Here is a 21,249-nt window from a genome sequence, read left to right as displayed (position 1 = left end):
TGGCGCAGTGGTTGAGAGTCCGCCTGCCGATGCAGGGGACACGGGTTTGTGCCCCGGTCCGGGAAGATCCCACATGCCACGGAGCGGCTGGGCCCGTGAACCATGGCCGCTGAGCCTGTACCCCGCAACGGGAGAGGCCACAGCAGTGAGAGGCCTGCGTACCGCAGAAAAAAAAAAAAAGAAAATACACTATGCTGAATGTTTTAGAAGGTATATATCAAACATACATAAAACAGTAAACAGTACCTAATATGTCAAACAGTAACCCTGTATACTATTTCTGGTTCCCTTTTTCTACCCCCCCCCCCCCGCCCTCTCCTCACTTTTCCTAGATAAGGAAAGATAACACATAAACCCAAGTCTGAAAGTCCCAGACACTTCATTCAGCCCAGGTGACCAGTGGGCATCTCAACACCACCTGCTCTTTAAAAATCACGGGTCTTTCAACTGCTCAAGAGATGTCACAAGATCTTACCTTTCAACCACTATGAGAGACATCCAATACTATAGGTGTCAGATAGTCATGCCAAGGTTCGACCCAGTTGTGTTTCATTAGTCAAAGTATGTATCATTAGCTTCTGGGATTCCCCAGAGCTTATTTCTAGTCTTCAAAGGATTAGAGACATAAATCTCTCATTTTTAAGGAACTAAGATCATCACTTTCAATGTTCACATGTTTTAATTTTACCTCAGTATACAGCTTGACGAATTTTTACTAGTATGGATAAAAAGACTGACTGAGGTACATATGAAGATATTAGAATTCCTCTTGCTGCAATTTGGCTGATTAAAAAAATTGATTAGTAGCTCATTTATATATGATTTTAATTCTAATTCTCTGTTACAAGTAAAAGCTACAATGTTGATATTATAAAGGCATTAATTTGGATGACTGTGATTCTATAACCGAGATTCAAGATGATGAGAGCTGAAAAAGCGACTGTCACAAACACAATGTCTAGTTGTGGAACATAGTAGAAAACAGAGAAAGAAAACAGAATCATTTCAAGAGACAGAGATCAGAAGTCACTGATGGAAATCAACTACGACAGGAAGACCATGGAACTTCTTGAAGGATTTCTTTGTAGGGACTCCAATAGAGTAAACAACCAACCTGGAAAAATATCTTTTCCAATATGGCTGTTTGAAGAGCCCAGGCCCAAAAGACTGCTTTTCTCAATAATTAAGGGGGCCAAGACTAGCTGTGCCTAGGGCACTTAAGCATGGAATAAGCTGGCACCCGAAAGCCAGGATTATTCTACATAAGGACCTATCAGCTTAGGTAGGTCCTGGGACTCACCTGAGCATCTGGAATTTACCCACCCATGTGTAATACCTGACACTCCTTTCCCGGAGTATTTGGCCAGGAGTGATTATCTGAGTGACTCACGAAAAGGGAAGGAGTTCAGAAAAAGGGTGAGGCCGGGCTGGGATTGCAGGGAAGCAGCCTGATGAGGAAGTTCTCTCTCAGGTCCACAGCTGGGAGACAAGGTAAAAGCCATATTCATGAGAATAAGGTCCTGTCTGGGTTGCCTTCTTACAGTCTCCCAACCCAATCTCTAGGTGGATGACTCCAAAACCTACATCTACAGTTCTCTCCCCATCACCAGACTTATTTATCCAACTGCTTGCTGGATGCCTCCACCTGATGGTTCCACAAGGACCTGAAAATCCAGCTAGTCTAAGACTGAGCCCATGACCTTCCTCCCCAGATATCTTTCTCCTCCAGTGTTCTCCAATCAGGGAACGATACTGCCATCCACCCAGCTGCTGAAGCCAGTTGCCCAAGGCATCCTCTTCAAGTCTTTCCTCTCCTTTATCTCCCACATACTATCAAACTTCTTGATTCTATCTCCAAAATATTTCCCCCAAACATTTATGATAATAATTCAAAGCTGGTAGAAAAGCTGTTTGTCTTATCTTGATGTTTCCTTCCATGTAAAAGGAAGACCAAATGGACACTCTCTGGACACACTTGGCCTCTGGGCAGAATTGAACACTCTTGGAACTCTCTATCTCCCTATTCACTTTCTCCTGGGAGAGTGAAATGACTTCTCTGATACGTGAATTTAGGAAAAATAAACTGGGCATGCTTAGCTCAGCTCTTCTCTTTCCTCCTCTTGGAAGTTGGCCTTCTCTGCTGTTCCTCAAGGAGCTGGCCCTTCTACCTCACATGGGTCTGCCCGAGTCCAGCATTGCTGAGACTGGGTGGGTGAGTCTGTCTAATTCTGGAGATCAACTGCTAAGCCCATTTGGCTCTCACACTAATCTATATCTTCCAACTTTGCCTTCATCAATAACAACACTGTAATATAACATAGGTAGAGAAAGATGTAGAAATCATAAATATGTAACTTGAGAAATTTTTACAAAGTAAAATAAGACTTACATAAAGAGATATACCATGCTCATAGATCGGAAAGGTGTCAATTCTCCCCCAAAAGTATCTATAGTTAATGTACTCCCATTCGAAATCCAGGAGGTTTTATTGCAGGGGTCAGGGGAGGGAGGTGGGGATTGACAAGCTGATTCTAAAATTTATATGAAAATACAACAATGCAGGAAATCTTGAAGAAGAGGAATAAAGATTGTGGACTTACACTACCAGATGTCAAGACCGACTACAAAGCTACAAGTAATTAAGGTAGTACAGAATGACCACAAGGACAAACAAACCAACAGAACACAGAGTCTGGAAATGGACCCACACATACACAGCCACTTAAATTATGACAAAGGTGACCTTTTTGATAAACAGGTGATCTGCAGAAAGGATGATCCTTTTGATAAACAGTGCTGAGTCAACTGGATATCCATACTGAAAAAGTGAACAAAAATAATATTTTGATTCTCCATCCACTGACTCATTAACTGGTTTAGAATCTACATTGAGGAGGGGGATTTACTGGTAGAGCCAATACAAGCTTCTGTTAACTTCTCCCCTGAATTCTAGTTATCCTGTCTTCTGTAATCCACTCCTCCCACTGCAGCTTGGAATACTTTCTCTAAACCACCTATGTGATCATGTCACTCTCTTGCTGAGAATTGCTCCCCACTGATGGCTCCCCATTGCCCTCAAAGTCAAGTCCAAACTCCTTAACGAGTCTCACCAGGCCCTTCCTGATGTGGGCCCTGCTTTCTTCTCCATTCTCATCTTTCCCCACTTCCTGCTGGAGCCTTGACACATGCTCTGTGCTATTTCCTCTTCCCTTCGAGGCATTTATACATGTTGCTCTTCCCACCTTGACAACTCTATGCTCCTTTGCTTGATGAATGTGTACTGGACCCATGGTTCTCAGCCTAAACATCACTTCCTGTAGGTCTAAAAACATCACCTCCTACAGGTCTAAACACCGTTTCCTGTAGGAAGTAGGTACACACACATGAATACACACTCTCCAGCCTCCCTAACAACTCGCTACTTCCTGCCGTGCCCAAGGGCTCCTACGGCACAGTACTGTGTTCTCAGCCTGGTCACGGCATTCCCCACACTGTATTATTATTGCTTGTTTACTTTTCTGCAGCTCCCTGAGGGGCAGTGACCTGGTCTTGTTTACCACTGTATCCGCAGTGCCGAGCATATAGTGAGTACTGAACAAATACTAGCTGAAATGAGTTACATTTACAATTTCCAAGTATTTTCAGCTATGTAGCATTTTTTAAAAGTCCTATGAGGTAGGATAGGCACAAAGAGTATTCCCATTTTACAGATGGTTCAATTGAGGCTAAGTGACTTTGTCAAGGTCAATCACCTAGGACAATGGTACCATGCCCTTCTAATCTTATGATATTTAACTTGGTTCATCTTTAGCCACAACGTGTTTTCCACTGTTTTGATATAACACATACGTACCTCTGGGCTTAGTTTAAATGGTACATTTTCGCCCAAGGTTCTTTTCTTTTTTCTTTAACCTTTACCAAGGGAAATTTCCAACGTATACAAAAATAGAGTACATGTACTGAACCCCCATGTATGCACCACCTTGTTTCAACAATTATCAACTCATGACCAATCTGATTTCCTCTGTGCCCCACCAACTCTTCCATCTTCCAAATTACTGGAAGCAAAATCCCAGACATTCAATCATTTCACCTATAAATATTTCAGTTAAATGGTACATTAAACACATCATTCACAGGCATATCAGGTTGGTAGTATTAAAAAGACTCATAAATGGGGTCCTTCCTTATAGCTCAGTAAGAGAAGCAAGAATACTAATTATTTCCTTGTTGGTCGGGCGAGTGTTACAGATACACCAGTATCTTTCCTGGTGTATAATCATCAGCATTCAACCACTCTGGGTAGGGTGATATGGATTAAAGCACAGGTAAAATAAGCACAAAATTGTCAACTGACTCAGAAAAGTGGATCTCAAAACTTCGCAAACTTGAACGTAAAGTATACTAGGATGCCTGCAGCTGTTAATAATTATCATAGACCTTTTTTTTCCCTCATGCGAGTTATCAAACCAGTCATGTCAACAGGTCAACTGCCCCAGCCTGAGTGGAAGACCTGCTTGGGCTTCACCTAACATAGATGCTGCCACATGAGACCCAGTCTGTGCTTCTGCAAAATCGAAACAGCGAGCTCAACTCTCATAGGCAACTTCCTCCCTTAAACATAAATCTTAGACACAAAACCACCTCCAAAGCGGTGAGAACCAGGTCGTATACAAGTAAAACATTATCACACTCATCAGCTCCCATGCCAGGTTGTGCAATAACCTAATGGATCCATAAATCTATGTAACTCTCCATGGCGCCAACCACAGGGGGTGGAGAGAGTTCTGAATCCTCTTAGATGCTATAAAAGTTGTCCGCAGCCAGTAAAGCAGGCTGGGAGGTTTAAGTTTTCCCCAGAGGCTTCACAATGAGAAGCAGGTTAAGGGAGCTGCCAGCACATGGCTTCATTCTGCAAACAAATCATGAATCAAGATGCACACACACGCGTACATACGTATATTACCCTGATAAAGTTAACACTTCTTGTCTCTAAGACCAATGCAATAAATCTTCTGTTTCATAGAGGTGCAGTGAACCATACAACTACTATATTTCCAACTATATAACTGTTATCCCACCCAGTTCCCTCATTTTATAGAGGTCTGTAATCTCTAAAGTGCTCTATTAATATAGTTTGAATGTTATTCCTTTAAGTAACACTTACTGAGCACCTACTATATTCCACACACTGTTCTAAGCATATAGCATACCTCAGTGAGCAAAACAAAGAATAAACATAATAAAAAATAAACATGTTAGAAGGGGGCACATGCTAGGGAAGACAAAAAATGCAGTGCAAGTAAGCAGGATGGGCCAAGGGGGCAGGTTTCAGAATGAGCAGGCGTCAGGGAGGAGAGGCAGGCAGCCAGCGGTGGACAAGTGGAAACAGAGTGTCCAGGCAGAGGACACCACCGTGGCAAGGGCCCCCAAGTGGGAGCGTGCGTGGCCTGTTTGAGGAGGAGCGAGGGGGCCAGGATGGAGCAAGCAGGCAGAGAGCAGTGAGGGAGGAGGTCCAAGCGGCAATGGGAGTCAGGTCATCCCAGCTCCTGGGCCTCAGGGAGGCTTTTCACTTTGGTTCACAGGGGAGCCTCTACAGGTGTGCGAGCGGAGGAGTGGCACGACCTGACTTCGGGTTTCAAAGGATCACCCTCCTGGCTTTGATACTGACACGAGACCGTAGGAGGAAGGGGAGAAGCAAGAAGACCAATTAGGAGGCCACCGCAGCGATGGCGGGACCAGGGGGAGCGCAGAGGTGATGAGCCATGGCAGGTGCCGGGCACACTTCGGAGGCAGCGCTGATGGGGTTGCCTGATGGATCAGCCATGGGATGTAAGAGAAAGAGGGGAGTCAGGGACAACCCCAAGGCTTTTCTTCTGAGTAATGGGAGGGGGAGTGGCACTGCCTTCACCTGAGATGGGGAAGGCTGTGGGCAAAGTGGTTTGAGAGGGACAAGGATGAGTTCAGGTCTGGACAAGCTGCTAAGAATTTAGGACCTCCGAGTGGAGATGTTCAAGACAGCACTTGGACACATGGCTGTGGAGCTCAGAGGAGAAGTGTGCTGAGGTACAAACTTGGGAGTATTATATTTGTCGCTGATACTGCTATTAGTAACAACCCAATTTATTATTAGCGGTTAAGACAAATATTAATAGCGATAATGAAAGCTATGCACACACAATGTCCTTTTACACAGAGAAGAGTAAGACTGAGAATCATAAAACGAACAAAAGGAATTAACTGTTTGCTGACTGAGTCAATGGTCATGTTCATTTCAACCACTTGAATAAAATGAAGAAAAACTGTATTCATCTTTCCTTTCCAAGATGGGAACTTGCTCTTTTGTAAATATTTATGGGAATCTGAAAGTGACCATGTGAAGCAGAAATAAACTCACAAGCTGGGACACTAACTAGATAGTTTTCAGATCTTGAGAAATAGCAAATGCACTAGAGAAGCTTCCACAAAAGAAGAGTTTAAGTGCAACAGTCCTTCCTTTTTAAGTATCTGCCCTTTCTGCCTTATTCATCTCTAAGGGTATTAAGTGTCCAAAAAGTTTCCTTTCCCAATTCTGTTTCTAATGCATGATGACACTGGGCAAGGTTGCTGGTGGATGGCGGGAGGGAGGTGGGTGGAAGTTCTACAGCTGCAGAAGATGATGCAACTTTTAAAAATTCATCTGACAGAGAAATGAAAAACATTTAAAAGCCGTCGATAAACCTGCAGTAGAGATGTTGCCCATGCCCCATCCCCCAAGCCTGCTGGCACAAACGTCAAAGCAAAAATTTCAGCACTAAATCAAATTAACAAACATTCTTTAAGCACAGCACGACTGTAGCTTATTACAATCTGGAAAACTCCACAGTATTTATCAAATGCTAAGCAAGGCTATGATGCTTAAAAGCGTACCAGAGTAGACGTCACTGACAGCCACAAGCACAATGGCTCTGGGTGTGTTGCTGTGGCAACCGCGTACTCAGCAACAACACGCTGTCTGCCTCTCGCCAACCCAGAACCAGGGGCAGGAGAAAACAGCCAGCTTCCTGATGGTAACAACCCAGGGATTCACAGCGAGGGCCATCTCTGTCACTCACACACGCAGGAGACCTCCTTTCAGTAGTATGAACTCATTTCCACCAAATACCTTGAGAAAAAAAATGCACAAGCCTTCTCTCTACTACAGAGCCAGTCAACACGCCCAAGCACAAATCACAAGAGAAACATACCAGGATAGAAGAGAGATTGAAAAGTACCAAGGTTATGTGTCTAGCTGGGTCCAGGCATGAGTGGCTTTTCTGAGGAGGAAATACAGAAGGGCCGGTCTATTTGAAAAGTCATCCTGAGAAACGTTCCATAGAGAGATCAGTAAGAAAAACAACAGCAAACTAGAGCATGAGCCTTTCGAGGAAAGCTGTTCCTATATAGAAGGAGGGCTGCACACGAGGACAATGAAACCTCAGAAGAGGCACAGGAAGTCGTAGTCGCCAAGCCCTAAAAGGTACTTTTGGATACACCACATTACGTTGAAATAAAACAGAAACTGTCGAACATACCTTTTCCACAGGCAGAAAGTCATTTTCTACTTCAATCGACCTTGGTCTTAGCTTTATTGGCTTGTCTTTGAAAATATCTCCAAAGCCCACTCCCTTAACTTTCTTCGGCTGGATTGCGGCCGTTGCGACTGTCCCGTTGGCACCCTCGGATTTGGTACTGCTCGAGTCACCCCCATCACTCTCGGAGCCTGTGGTTTCCCTTAAACCTGTCAAGAGCGGGGACGGGGAAAGAAAGAGCTCAGGAATCAGCCATAGCCGTGAAGCACTTCATAGCCAGCCAGGAACCACTGCTAAAAGTGTCACTGGGTATGGGATAACTTGCACTGCAGTTTTTCATTTAGCGTGTGAATATGTTGCATGGGGGCGGCTCTGAGTTTTGTTCCATCTCCCCACCCCCAGCTTTTTTTTTAAACATCTTTATTGGAGTATAATTGCTTTACAATGGTGTGTTAGTTTCTGCTGTATAACAAAGTGAGTCAGCTATACATATACATATATCCCCATATCTCCTCCCTCCTGTGTCTCCCTCCCACCCTCTGTGCCCAGCTTTTAATTTTAAGAAGTGAATCAAAACTTTTCAGAAAATCTAATTTCAAAGCAGATCTCTTCCTAAATGTGACATTTCACCTCTTTTCAGCCAGAGCCTGGTCCTCAGCCAAGTTTGTTTTGCTGCAGTCTGTGCAATAACAACTCTTCCCGCCCCCTCCTCGCCTCCCCACCTAGTCAGTGCCACACACTGTACCTCCCATTTCTATGACTCATGTCAGTTAGCAATTAGCAATGAAAGTAACATTTCCTAAAGGGAAACTGTAAAGCTAAAAGCCATTTAAACAAATTAGCAATTAAAGAAACCACACAAAATTATGACTGCCAAAGAATTAAATCTCTTTGGATGGCTTCACGAGGAATAAATGCACGCAGACATGTTTCTTGAGGAAAGCATTAAACCAAACTTGACATTGAAACACTTTCACTGGCAAGATGATTATATTTGTTAAAGAGGGAAACGAAGCTGCCCTCCGGGAGGCCAGAATCCCCCAAGCCTACAGTTCTTCCTCCCTCCTCTGACACCAACGTCTCCCCAGAGCTGAACTCCTTTCCAAAGAAGAACACTGGGGACATGACACCTTTCCTTTGACCTCTGGTGGCATGTGTTGGAAGTCATCAAATAGATATCAGCAAGACAACATGGACACTTACCTCCCCAGATTCTTTTTTTCCCCAGGCTCTGCCCACAATCATGTTCCTAAAAGGAAGAGCCTGTTTCTAGTTAATTTCTGGGTGTACATTCTTACTTTGATGGTCAGTACATTAGTCATGCCATCAAAGGGCAGGATTAAAAGGATATCTTATGGGAAGTGCCATTAAGCCTGTCTCTAAAAGCCTCTAGATGTGTAGAATAGCTCCTGAACATTTACTATATGTCTCCTGATGACAATGATGCCCTTGGGATGAAAGTATACCATTAAATTTTGTTCTCTGTTAGCCACACTGTGCATTATCTTCCTACATGTAAGGTGGCCTCTTTGTACATAAGAATGATACATCAAATAATTGCTCACATAAAATGTCACAAAATGTTGAAGTCATTCAAATAAAGAAGTCTCAGTGCAGGAAGAAACTGTTAAATGAAAACAGAAAAATATAGAAAGGTCATTATAAATTGCTAACAAGTCTCAAAATCAAATCCTTTAAACAATGGCTGTGTTTGCTGTTGCTGCTGTTTTCAATAAGATGGTATTTGTAAGCCAAAAAGGAGGGGGTGGGGAGGAAGATCCCTGGTGTACGTTTTAATTAACTAAAGAACAGCATTTATGAGCAAGAACAGAGGGCAGAACAGTGAGGAACAGCCCGCAACAAGGGGGTCGGTTCCAGTTTACAGGACTGGATGCGAGTGTGCAAACACGGAGAACCTCCCTGGATTAGCCATCCATTTGTGTGTTTATCTGTTCATTGTTTTTGGAAATACCCCTGCTGGAGATATAATTTTGGAGTCTAAATATTGTGTCATTTCCCCTTTAACATGTTCTCATTTTGCCGTATGGATTCTTTCTGTGTGATAAATGGCTTGTATATTCTTTTCTGGTTTGGAAAGAAGCATTTGAGAGCGGAATAAAGAAATGGTTAGCGAACAGAAGACATCACTGCTCCCCTTCCCCACCGCCACCACCACCAGCACCACAAGCAGAAGGCAGCAGGGAAAATGGATTTGGGCAAGTCTGTTTTAGTTCTTCAAAGAGAAGAATTTGAAGGATTCTTTTATCATACCTCATTAGCTAGAAACACAAATATTTTCAACCACTGCCATCCTGATTTCACTGAGCTTCTGGTTTTAGGGATTTGCCACCTTCCGGGCTCATCGTAATGATATATTAATCACTGTGAGAAATACTCTTTATGTTACCCAGGGAAAGGTTGCACGGTCACTCAACCACACAAGCATGGGCTGGGAAGGAAACATATGGCAGATTTTTCTTCCGGGTATTCTGGTAGCTTGCTTCTATCACTTTTAAGTACTATGAAATTAAATGCCTGAATATCTGGGTTGATGAAATAACTCAAAATCTAGTTCCTTCCCTTCAGAGGAAAAGAAAGGTGGCTTTTCATTTTTGGTGCTGTATCTTTTAGCCACTGGTGCTCATAACACACACTATTATGTAAACTATCCCTGTGTCATGCTCGGAATGCCAGGTGACACTCGAGGGCAGTGCAACCCAAAGTGAGGTCTGTGGACTAGAGCCAAGATCATGAAGGGCTCGTTCCCGGTACACAGAGAGACAAGCACAGAAAGTGTCCATGTTTGGAAATGCTTATAGCAGTGTGCGCTGGTGCTACTTCCGGACGTGCGGCCAACAGACGCGTCTGGGTGAACAGGGCACAGACCAACATCGGTCTGTCTGCTCCTGCTGGGAGGGGCGGGTGGTGCAGCGCATGCGCAGTGAAGGCAAGCCAGCAGTACCCGACGTCTGTCCGCAGGGGAATGGAAATAAAAAGACACTCCACTGCAGACAGTTTGAGAAGTGTGGCTCCGGTGTTCACGCGTGAACCTTCTCCTTCATCACTGTGTGTACGTCTCTATGTACACATATGTGTACGTGCACACTAAGGTGGATGCTTTTCCTTCGCAGTGAAAAAAGAACAAAGCTTCCTCAAGTTTGCTTTGGCCACTCATATAACTGGCCAAATTACACAAGTCATTGCCAATAATTTCCTTAATATTCCAGCCCGTGAGCCATTTTTGTTTATTTTCAAGTTTACACTCACACGTGTAGTGCTTACTGTGTGGCAGGACTGTTCTACAAACTTCACGAGATTCATTCATTAACCTCATCCATCTCCTTCCCCTCAACTTTTGGCAGCTTTCTTTCACAGCACAAAAGGCTACACACTGGTCCTGCCAAAAGAAGTCTGCCGTGTGGTGATTGGCTGAATGAGCAAAGCAAAATGCCATTGCTGGCACGGACTTTTCTTACCAAAATCTTACTTCTTTGAACCCCGCAATGAGGAAATGACTTATTGGTTTCCAGTGACCCACTCAGTAAAAGCAATAACCACGAGAGGTTGACATCTCCACAGGAAGCCATCTTACACCACCCCAGAGGCGCAGAGATACTGGTACAGACACATATGCCATGACCAATGTTACTGATCCGTTCTCTGCACGCATGGTTCATGCACGCATGTCACACACATGACAGAGGCACAAAGCAAACAAGACAGCGCCAGGGGCTGGTGATGGGAATGCTCCCGCAGCACACACCAAGGAGACGGCACTTATCTCAGGCAAATAAGTCCATGTCCTTGGATCAGAAATTCACACAGGCACTTGGCAGAAGCATGAGCAGCTCAGGAAAGTGCAGCTGCATCAAAAAACACAAGAACCCAGATCTTATCTTTACAATTGCCTCCTGCTGTTAAGGTCACTCACTGTAATAGCGTCTGTGGCCCTCCGTCTTTCCCGGTGCAGCTCGGTACAGAATTGTCCCTTCAAAGGTAGTCTTTCCTGACAGTGAATGAGAGAAGAGAAAGGGGAGAGAAAAACAAGAGAGAGGGAAGGGGAGCAAATGATGGCAAAAGAAGGAAGAGGGAGAGTCTTTAACTGAACTTGTCTTCAATGAATCCACTGCAAGAGCTTCACCCACAAAATTAATTAGAAACCATTAGGCAGAATTTAAGAATGTTACAGAATGAGCCCAAAGTCCCCATGCAACCATGATGGCAATGAGCACCGGAATTAGGGCTCACCTCTGCAAATGCCTGGCATGTGGATTATGCCCAATTTGAACCTGGAAGCCACTTCAACATTATACCTCAAGAGTAGGAAAACCTCAACCAGAGGGAATCCAGTCAATCAGATTCCTTAGTTAACTCATTCTTCTCTTTGGAGAGTGTGACCCGAACATAATATAGATTTTGGTCCATTATCCTTTAGCTTCTACCCCTAGAGCCCAGTATGATACAAACTGATATTCATGACCCCAAGAGTCTAAACAAGGCACAAAATCCCTTTTAAAAGATTTTTCATTCTTAGTATCTTGAAGCAAGAAAATGTACAAGTATTCTAGAGGGGGGTTTTCACCAATGAGGTTTGAAACCAATCGTGGCTTCCATGTCAATGTAAGGGGTTTTCTGCTTAGCACCAAAGACACCAGAAAACCCTGTTTCCTGAAACATCTTAATTGAGGTTTTGCCATATCAGTCATGAGACTGTACTTAAGCATGAGGACATAGGACTCACCCAGTGTCAAATGCAAATTATCTTCTTTTTTGTTGTTACAAGTAGAGGTTATCAATAGAATAAGACTGGACACATGGCTAAAGCCCAAATCTCTCTGGAACCATGAGTAAGTACATAGACTAAACAAAACACACTCTGCCCCAGTTTGAGGGTGCATACACACACACACACACACACACACACACCCTACAGAGAGTACCATCAGCAAGTAAAATGGTTTGATAAAGACAAGCTCAATTAATATATGCATTACTCTAAGTTATGCAAGAAATAGGTCCTATTATGGCTGTGAGCTGAATATCGAACTGGAGGCCAGTTACATAGCTCCCTCATAATAAGTGTGAGGGATGGAAAGGTAGGCTACATTTACAGAGAGACAGAGAGTGGAGCTGAGTGAGAGAGAGCAACCTGTCTCACTTTTTAGAAACATTCTTCAGGAAAATGGGAAATTCCATTAGGGACCATCGTGTAAACTTCTGGGCCATGTCACTCCTAATAACATGAAAGGGATTGTAAATGATCAGATCAACAAATTAAATGGAATCAGGTATTGCCAATTTCTGTGTCCTGCAGACATAGTGGTACACCACTGCTTTGAAATCTGCCCTTTTTGACAGATGTACTCTGTCCAGTTAAAGCAAAAACTGAGATATTCAAATCACTGGCTACATAAGGATAATCCAAAGAAACAAGTGTTTCACATGTTCTCCTTAGACTTGTAGCTCTTGAGGACTTTGATGGCAACGTGGAGCAAGTAACAGTGGCTAGTTTTTATGTGGGTGAATTTTTATTCTGCCTAACTTCCATCACTAAGGTAACATTACTCCCCAGGAATACAGCTGTTTTGTGAGCCAGGCCCCCCAGAACTGAATGGCAGCAGTCCTTTCCATGTCAGAAAAAAAGTAAGAAAAAGAAATCAGTATTTCAATAAAGTTCCTCCAAGGACAAGAGAACCTCCCTTTCTTCTTCCCCAGGATCAAGTCTGAGAATCACTGAGGTAGACATGGCCCTGCCGTCTCTGAATGGCCAAGCATTTCTGCAAAACGCCCACCCCCCACCCCGTCCACTGGAAATGGAGCCTGGGCTGGAGGTGAGTGAGGACACATCTAGAGAACAGAAGAGATGGGCAACTGGAAAGTCCATGAATATGAGTGCTGTTTATTTTGCGGGGGGAGGAATATTCTACTGTCACTATTAAATAATAGTACTTGAAGGCAGCAAACACTGTAAAAGGGAAGCATCTTAAAATTTCAACACAAAATCATATGCTTATGCTAGCATCTAATTTTGCCTGAAACTCTATTTCATCAATTTGCTAATTGCTCTTCACTGCCAACAGAACCACATACACAAAACAAATAACATTTAATATTAAAAAGTATAGAGACACCAAAGCGCGTGTGTGGGGGTGCCAACCTGGCTTTAGCTCTTATAGGCAAGGGGCACAAGCAATCCATTTCTTACAGCTAATGAAATAAAATATTTCTATAGCATGGGAGTGGTTTGCCCTAAGTTTTAAAAGGCCATCTCCATCTTTGCCTTCGCTTGACAAGTCACTAAAGTACGTGAACCTAAAATTCAAACGTAAGGAATTAGGAAAATAAGAAAGTCAATTCAAACTTAAATATCATGGTTATTAATGGTTATAGAAAGAAAATGCAAACTTTCTCCCTCTGAAAACTATGGGAAATAGCTTAAAATGTTTCTGTAGCTAAATGATGTTTTTCTTTAAAACAAAAAAACAGGAATACTTTTTAGTTTTACAAGAATTATTTTATAATCTAAGAAATTAAATAATATCAAAAAGATGTTGGAAACAGGAAAGTCACATTTATTTCTTAAACGTGAAGCAAAGTATGTATGAAATTGAAACTGGACAGTGGTCATATCTGGATTTCTTTGCCTCTACATCCAAATAAATCTTACAGGTCAAGATATTTTCTGATTATAATTTAATGCAATAATATCAATATAATTTGTAATTAGTTCTATTTCACATCATTTAGTCAATACTCGCATGTGCAAAATTGTAACTAAAAAGGTAATTAATTCATCATAATCTGTGATCATAAGAAGAAATAAGTTAAACTGTACTCAGATTTGAAATTTGTCAGATGCTCCGTGAAAGGGTAAACTACAAGCCGTAATAGGAGCAATACCAAAGTATGTGCAAATTATATGCAGGAAGGCCTGCACGTAACGGTGGCTTCATCACTCAGAAGCGAGGCCACACCCAGGACTTCATCTCATTGGGCTTTAGTGTTCTCATCTGACACCAGGCTAGATGAGCTCTCAATTCCTTTCCATCCCTAACATAAGATCCTGCCTGCACAATTATTGCAAACCCTTGGATGTTTTGTTTTTTAAAAACCTAATTTACTCAACATTTTTTTTCACTATTGATCTGTTACATGGGAGCCCATTTCACTCTTTTTTTAAAAAAATTCCCTGTTTTGGTACCATTTTGCAAGCCCTAATGAGTGCATAGATCTGGGTGATAATCATCAGTGGCTGCTAATATTCAAAAAGAAAGATAGCCAGACATTATGAGCCTCCAGATAGACTATCCATCACCACCTATGAAGCAGTTCTGTCCCCCACCCCAAAAAATCTCTCTCTCAAACCTGAATTTAATCAAGGCCCTAGATCCAATTATCAATTTATATAGAGTAAACGACACAGCAGAGATGAAATCAGCAAAAGGCAGGCTGTGGGAAACAAATGCACAAAGGACCTCAGTTTCTTCAGCAAAAAGTAGCAACGAAAAAAGGCAACATGGAAGAAGAATCTAGAGATTCAAAGAGAGTTGAGACATATCAACCAATCACAGGGTATGTACCTTATTTGGGTGCAGATTCAAACTAACAAATTGTATTAAAAAATAGAAGACTATTAGGGGAAAGTGAACACTGACCATATAGGTAATTACTTTGAGGAATTGCAATTATTATTATTATAATTCGGAGTGATAATAGTATTTAAGATACCCTTTTATTGACACATATTGAAATATCTATGGATGAAATTATATGATATCTGGGGTTTGCTTCAAAATAATATAGGGGAGGATTGTGTAGTGGTATAATTACAATGAATTGGCCACAGGTTGCTAACTGCTGAAGCTGGGTAACAGGTACACAGGGGTTCATCATACTATTCTCTCAATTTGTGTATGTTAGAACATTTCTATAATAAAAAGTTGACAAAAATCTTTTTGAAAAAGCACCTTTAAAGTTCCATAAATGCTATGAAAGGTAAAGATGCTTTCAAATTTAAATATACAGCAAAAAGTTTCTGCCACTACCTGACAATGAATTTTCTTGTTTGAGATAAAATGTTTAAGTCAACATACCAACCAACACAACTGCTGTAACTCTTTCCTTGATAGATTAGATTACCCTGAACAAAGATCTAACGTTTAGAGATTTCATAACCAACTACCATATATAAAAATACATCAGGGTAAAAGAAAAGCAAGTTCAAGCAATTTATGCCTTTCATTCAAAGCTAAAAATGCCTCCTCAGAGTAAGAAGGATTCAGCAAGCATTTACTGAACACCTACCACGTGTCAAGCTGTCATAGCACACTTCCTTATAAATAAAATGCAATGTTTCTTCAATTGCATTCATCCATTGGTTAACAAAACTAAACTGAATAACTATCCTCAAAAACCTTCTGGAAGTAGCAATGTGAAGACTACAAATATCAAAGAAGTGTGTGCACATACAGGGGTAGATGTGTGTGTGTATAACAAAGAGATGTATGTATAAGGATACATTGTACACAAAGTTTTCTTCATATGTACCAGGATACAGATTTTATCTGTCTTAAAAAAAACCTCCCCCAATGTCTACTAGCATTTAAATTGAGAGGATTTTTATATGATGTCACTAGGATCTCTGAAAATTACCAAAATGGTGCTAACATTAGGAGTATGACTTACTCCCAGATTCATGTATTTTTTAAATATAAATTTATTTATTTTATTTATTTATTTTTGGCTGCATCGGGTCTTCGTTGCTGTGCGTGGGCATTCTCTAGTTGCGGCGAGCAGGGGCTACTCTTTGCTGTGGTGTGTGGGCTTCTCATTGTGGTGGCTTCTCTTGTTGCGGAGCACGGGCTCTAGGCACGTGGGCTTCAGTAGTTGTGGCACGTGGGCTCTGTAGTTGTGGCTCACAGGCTCTAGAGCGCAGGCTCAGTAGTTGTGGCGCACGGCATGTGGGATCAGGGCTCGAACCTGTGTCCCCTGCATTGGCAGGCGGATTCTTAACCACTGCGCCACCAGGGAAGCCCCAGAGCCATGTATTAATTAAGCAGTCTCTGTGAAAACTGTAATTTATGAAGGGTATTAAGTGGGCTGGTCTCACAAAGACCTTTATTAACTATGGTTCGGCTCATACCAGAGTAAAAACCTAGATATCTTTTGTGCATTAACTACATTTGTCTTTCTCAGTTCTATGATAAAAGTAAATACACATTTACTGTAGTTAGACTAGATGTTATCCCTGGGGGAAACTGCATGAAGGGTTCATGGGACTGCCCTGTACAGTGGTGTTTTTTTTTTTTTTTGGTTTTGTTTTGTTTTCTGGCAACTTTCTGTGACCCTATACTTATTTCAAAACAAAAACGTGTTTCTTTTGTAAAGTAAAGTACACTGAAACTACTAACACCATTCTCTGGGGATAGGGAACGAGCAGATTCACTCTAAAACCAAAGGTTCCACATAGACAAATCTTACCAGTATACATAATTTCTGCATGTGATCTGATCTAATTATATATATTTTACCATCAGAGTGTAAACAGTTACTGAACAGCCTGTGAGAACACTGAGATGGTATTTCTCTCTCTTTCAGGGGATTATTTCAATTTAGCAAGCCCTAGGGACATTATAATCACATCTGCTTTCCTGTGAAGCCCTTTGTGACCACTGCTGTCCCTACATCCCCATGGGACCGGCCTCTCTCTGCCTGTGTATCCCACTTTTCCTCAGATACCCGGCTAGCAGAGCACGTGTGGCACTTTCCTGAACTGTCACTGACTCGTGCACCCCCTTTCCACAGTGCGAGCTGACTGAAGACAGGGACCCTATCTGATTTGTCTCTGTATATCTTCAGTGCCTTGTACAGCATCTTAGTAACAACAGGGGCCAAGTAAAAGCTGAATGAATGAAGAATAGAAGAAAAGAAGGAAAGCAGGAAGGATGGATGGATGTGGACAGACAGATAGAAAGATCAATAGATGGGCCCTCTTCTCCTTAATTGCACATACAGGACGATTACAAAAGCCATGTAATTATTTCACAAGCATCCATCCTTGTTAGGAGAACATGCCTCTCCAGAGACCTCAAAAACCCCCATGACAAGGGACAGTTCCTGTGGTAACTAAACATGACTGCCGGAATTATTAGGCTCTCGTAGTTCTGAAATGGCAGGTTTTAATTGAATGAGCGTTGGGGACAGCAGTCTCCATGAGAGAAACAGCCCCTTCAGAGCGTGTGACAGAAGGCTAAGTGATTGGGAAGACCATTCCACTCCGCCTCCTAACCTCCTGCCCTGGGAATTCCAGCACTGTGTGCTTTGAGCTAAGGGGTCAAGCAGGGTCAAATGTCCAAATTATTGACTTGGAGTAAGAGGAGAGAGTTTATTTCAACAATTCCAAAAATACAAGAGGCATGACTTCTCTGAGCTCCAGCTCTGAAAGCATACCTAACATGGCAGGATATCAAGAGGTCAAGGTTCTCCCAAAGATGTGGTCCAATACCTCTCCAGATTTCCTTTTCTGCCTGAGTACAGGAATCCCAAAGTAATTTCCAAACGCAGAGACAATGCTTCAGTGAGCACAGTACTAACCGGTGTGCAAGCAGCCTCAACTTACTAACTGGCTGTGTCCCAAGAATTCATCATGATTAACAATGAAAGTGACCACTTAATAGAGGGTCTTCTATAGGTGAGGTGGTTTATATACATTATTGCTATTGGAACTCATAACACACTTGCACAGAAATAATGGTAAAATGACCCGACCTGGTCCTCCCTCCAAGAAAGCCCATTTAATCCACAATATCCCTAAGATATAGTATTCTTTTTATGGGACCCAATTACCAGGTACAATACTATTCCAGTGTATGAAAGGAGACACTATGGCAGTTAGAATTCTAATGTGCAATTTGGAAGCCATAGAAGTCCCACTATCATGGGGTCAAGGACACTTTCTGCCCTCCCGGCCATACTCATCAGTTGGCCCATGTTAGCAGAGAACCTCCTTGCCCCAAACCAGAGAAGGCAGCAGGAGCTTCAAGATGCTTCCTTTGCCCCCAGATCACCTCCTATCTTTCCTATCATAGACCCCAGGGTGGAATGAGGCTCAGGGATGGGGAGCCCCAGACTCTGGAAGCCACTGAGCCAATCGGCCAATGCCACGGAAACGCCAAGTGAGGGAGGTGGCCTGAGCACGACTCCAGAAATGGCTTTACCTCCAAACTGGGGATTTGCCCAATCATGCTACTGGTTAAATAAAAAGAGACACAACTAACTTGAAAATACCACTCAAGTCAGATTTTTCCAAATGGAAAAGAAAGCTGTTTAAGAATTATCTTGACAGGACTGAGCTGTCTTCTTCTTGTTAGAAAGGAAAGTCTGCAGCCCCAGGGAGTGCCAGGCCGCTAAGACACAGTCGAGCCTCTACGACATTCACACCCATGACCTTGGCTCAAGACGGCACAAGAGATACACAGACACCCACGTAGGAAGTTGGGTTAGCGACTGGGAGAACAAAGTTTCCCGGTCCTGACCTTTGGCTCCATGAGCTGGAAAAGGCAGCAGAGAAGCTGGAGGGAGGAGAGCTTCAGGCCCTGGAGAGAGAAAGACCTGGAGTTCGTTCTCACCATCACAGATGGACACGCATGCTCACCCGAGGTGGGGCTGGGCCCTCAGCTGGCTTGGCAGACTTTCAAGGGAGCTGGCACACACGCGTCCTGAACATTGCCCTTCTCCCCACCAATGATTTGTGTGTGGGGTGTGTGTCTGTGTGTGGGTGTGGGTGTGGGTGTGTGCCATTTTCTCCAAGTTCCTCAAGAGATGCTGAGAAATATTAACAATCTCATTTGGTTCATTTTAAAAATAATTATCAACTTGCAGTGAGTGACATTTTAGAAGTATACGGAGGCACAGCAACATGGGCCATCCATGGGGGACTATGAAGGCTGACAGTCACCTATCCAGAGATGTTCAGTGTGCATCTGCGCAGGGGGAAAGGTATGCACGTCACACCTTTACAATGATAAACCTACTAAACCACGGTGGGTTAAGGCAGCATAACCAAGAAAATATTCATGAGCTTCTGTCACAATTGCTTAGCACAGGCAGTGGAACCAAGGGGAGGCTGGAGCGGCACTCGTGGGTGCCCCCACCCCTGTCCTGCATGGTGGGAGGACTTCCTTACTTGACTTGGAGAGCTGCTCATCCTGGGAAATGCCGAGGTCGTCCGACTCCCCTGACAGCTCCTTGATGAAGTTGGAAGGAAACATTCCAGTCTTTCCATTGAGAACACCTTCCCACCATCCTTCTTCTACCTGCACAGATGTGAACAGAAGAACAGAGGCAGGGTTCAGGTTAGACGTGGTACTTGCCAGTTTTCTCTCCCATCTGTACAGTGCCGAGTGCAAAGCCCACACGGGGAGAGCTGCTTACAGGTTAACAGGGAATGAGAAAGCAGACTTCACAGGGTCTCGAGATTCAGACTCAGGAAGGGGGGTTTAACCTAGGGACCATAAACGCAAGTGGAAAAGAATTAACACTTCATTTCCACTAACATCCAACTGAAATTTGGCATTTCCTTTGATTAGGAATATACATAACATACCAGAGTAATAGAAGGACCTGTGACGTGACACCAACCAAGTCGTATTTTCATATCACATCATAGATACTGTGGGTATTTCAAGATATTGTTTGCACTCATTGCTACTTTGAAGTGGTGGTAGTTATCACACCTGCTGGGAGACCTTGTTATTTAATGTATTAATAAGGAATTATTTATTATTTATAATAAAGAAGTACACATAGATTAGTATACCAAAATTTGCTTTTAAAGTAGCTTGATAGCTACTTTAATATAAATGGTTCCTTTTGTAACCTTATGTGTTTTATTTTATGCATATAAAACCATTATTCAAAAACTGAGAATGGCTTTCCCAGACTACCAAACCTAACTTGATAGCCTAACAAAAACAGTTAAGAATCTGTGGAATAAAAACTCAATCAGAAGGTAGAAGGACTCCCTGCAGCTTTCTTGAAGGTTCTAGATTACCCTGAGATGAACTGATATGGGATGAAGGGAGGTAGGGAGGGCAGCCAGACTGCAGTCATCTGGGTGGGGGAGTTGAAGGCTGGATCTGGGGAGGGGTGAGAATGAACAAGGCAGGTGTGGATTTGAGAATCTGTGAGGGATTCTGAAGCTGGTCTTCAGCAACCAATTAGCTGAGACGAGGGAAGTGTAAAAAAAAAAAAGTCATCCCCAAATTTTGTGATGGAGCCACTAAAAGAACAGCAGAAGTCAGAACAGTGAACTGGCTTCTCGGAGGAAAATTAACAGGTCATTTTGAGAACAAGGAAGCACTTAGTTACCAGTATGGTGTAGTATAATAGAAAGAAACCTAGAAACTTTTTGGAATTTTTTTTGGCCATGTACATGTATTACTTCTTCAGATCAATAAACACAAGTTAAAAGCTTAAATAATTAAAACAAAAAGAAAATTAGAGTCAAAAGCCCAGTTCAAATCGTATCTTGTGACTCATCGAATGCCCTACTAACTGAACCCTGGCTTTCCTATCTGTACAGTGGGATACTTAGTACACCTGATCAGTGTCAGAAATAGATGTATTATGATTCTACACTAGGGGCTAGGGACACAGGACTGTACAGGACATATCCTTTTTTTTTCCCCTCAAGAAGTTG

General features: G+C 42.7%; 1 protein-coding gene across 6 annotated transcripts in view; it reads right to left on the bottom strand.

Moving 5' to 3' along the window:
* The window catches only part of SH3KBP1 (SH3 domain containing kinase binding protein 1), a 347,088-nt gene that overhangs the window by 136,004 nt on the left and 189,835 nt on the right, over positions 1-21,249 (bottom strand). For all 6 annotated transcript variants that reach the window (XM_081222849.1, XM_081222844.1, XM_081222847.1 and 3 more), the window contains 2 exons: positions 19,735-19,864; positions 7,554-7,759 (listed from right to left, as the gene is read on the bottom strand). In XM_081222849.1, the coding sequence (XP_081078975.1) occupies positions 7,554-7,759; positions 19,735-19,864 (336 nt within the window). The remainder of the gene's footprint in view (positions 1-7,553; positions 7,760-19,734; positions 19,865-21,249) is intronic.

Source organism: Mesoplodon bidens (genome assembly GCF_964165515.1).
Source record: "Mesoplodon bidens genome assembly, chromosome: X".
NCBI lineage: Eukaryota > Metazoa > Chordata > Mammalia > Artiodactyla > Ziphiidae > Mesoplodon > Mesoplodon bidens.
Note: the sequence above shows the minus strand (reverse complement) of the source record. Positions and strands in the feature narration are given on the sequence as shown.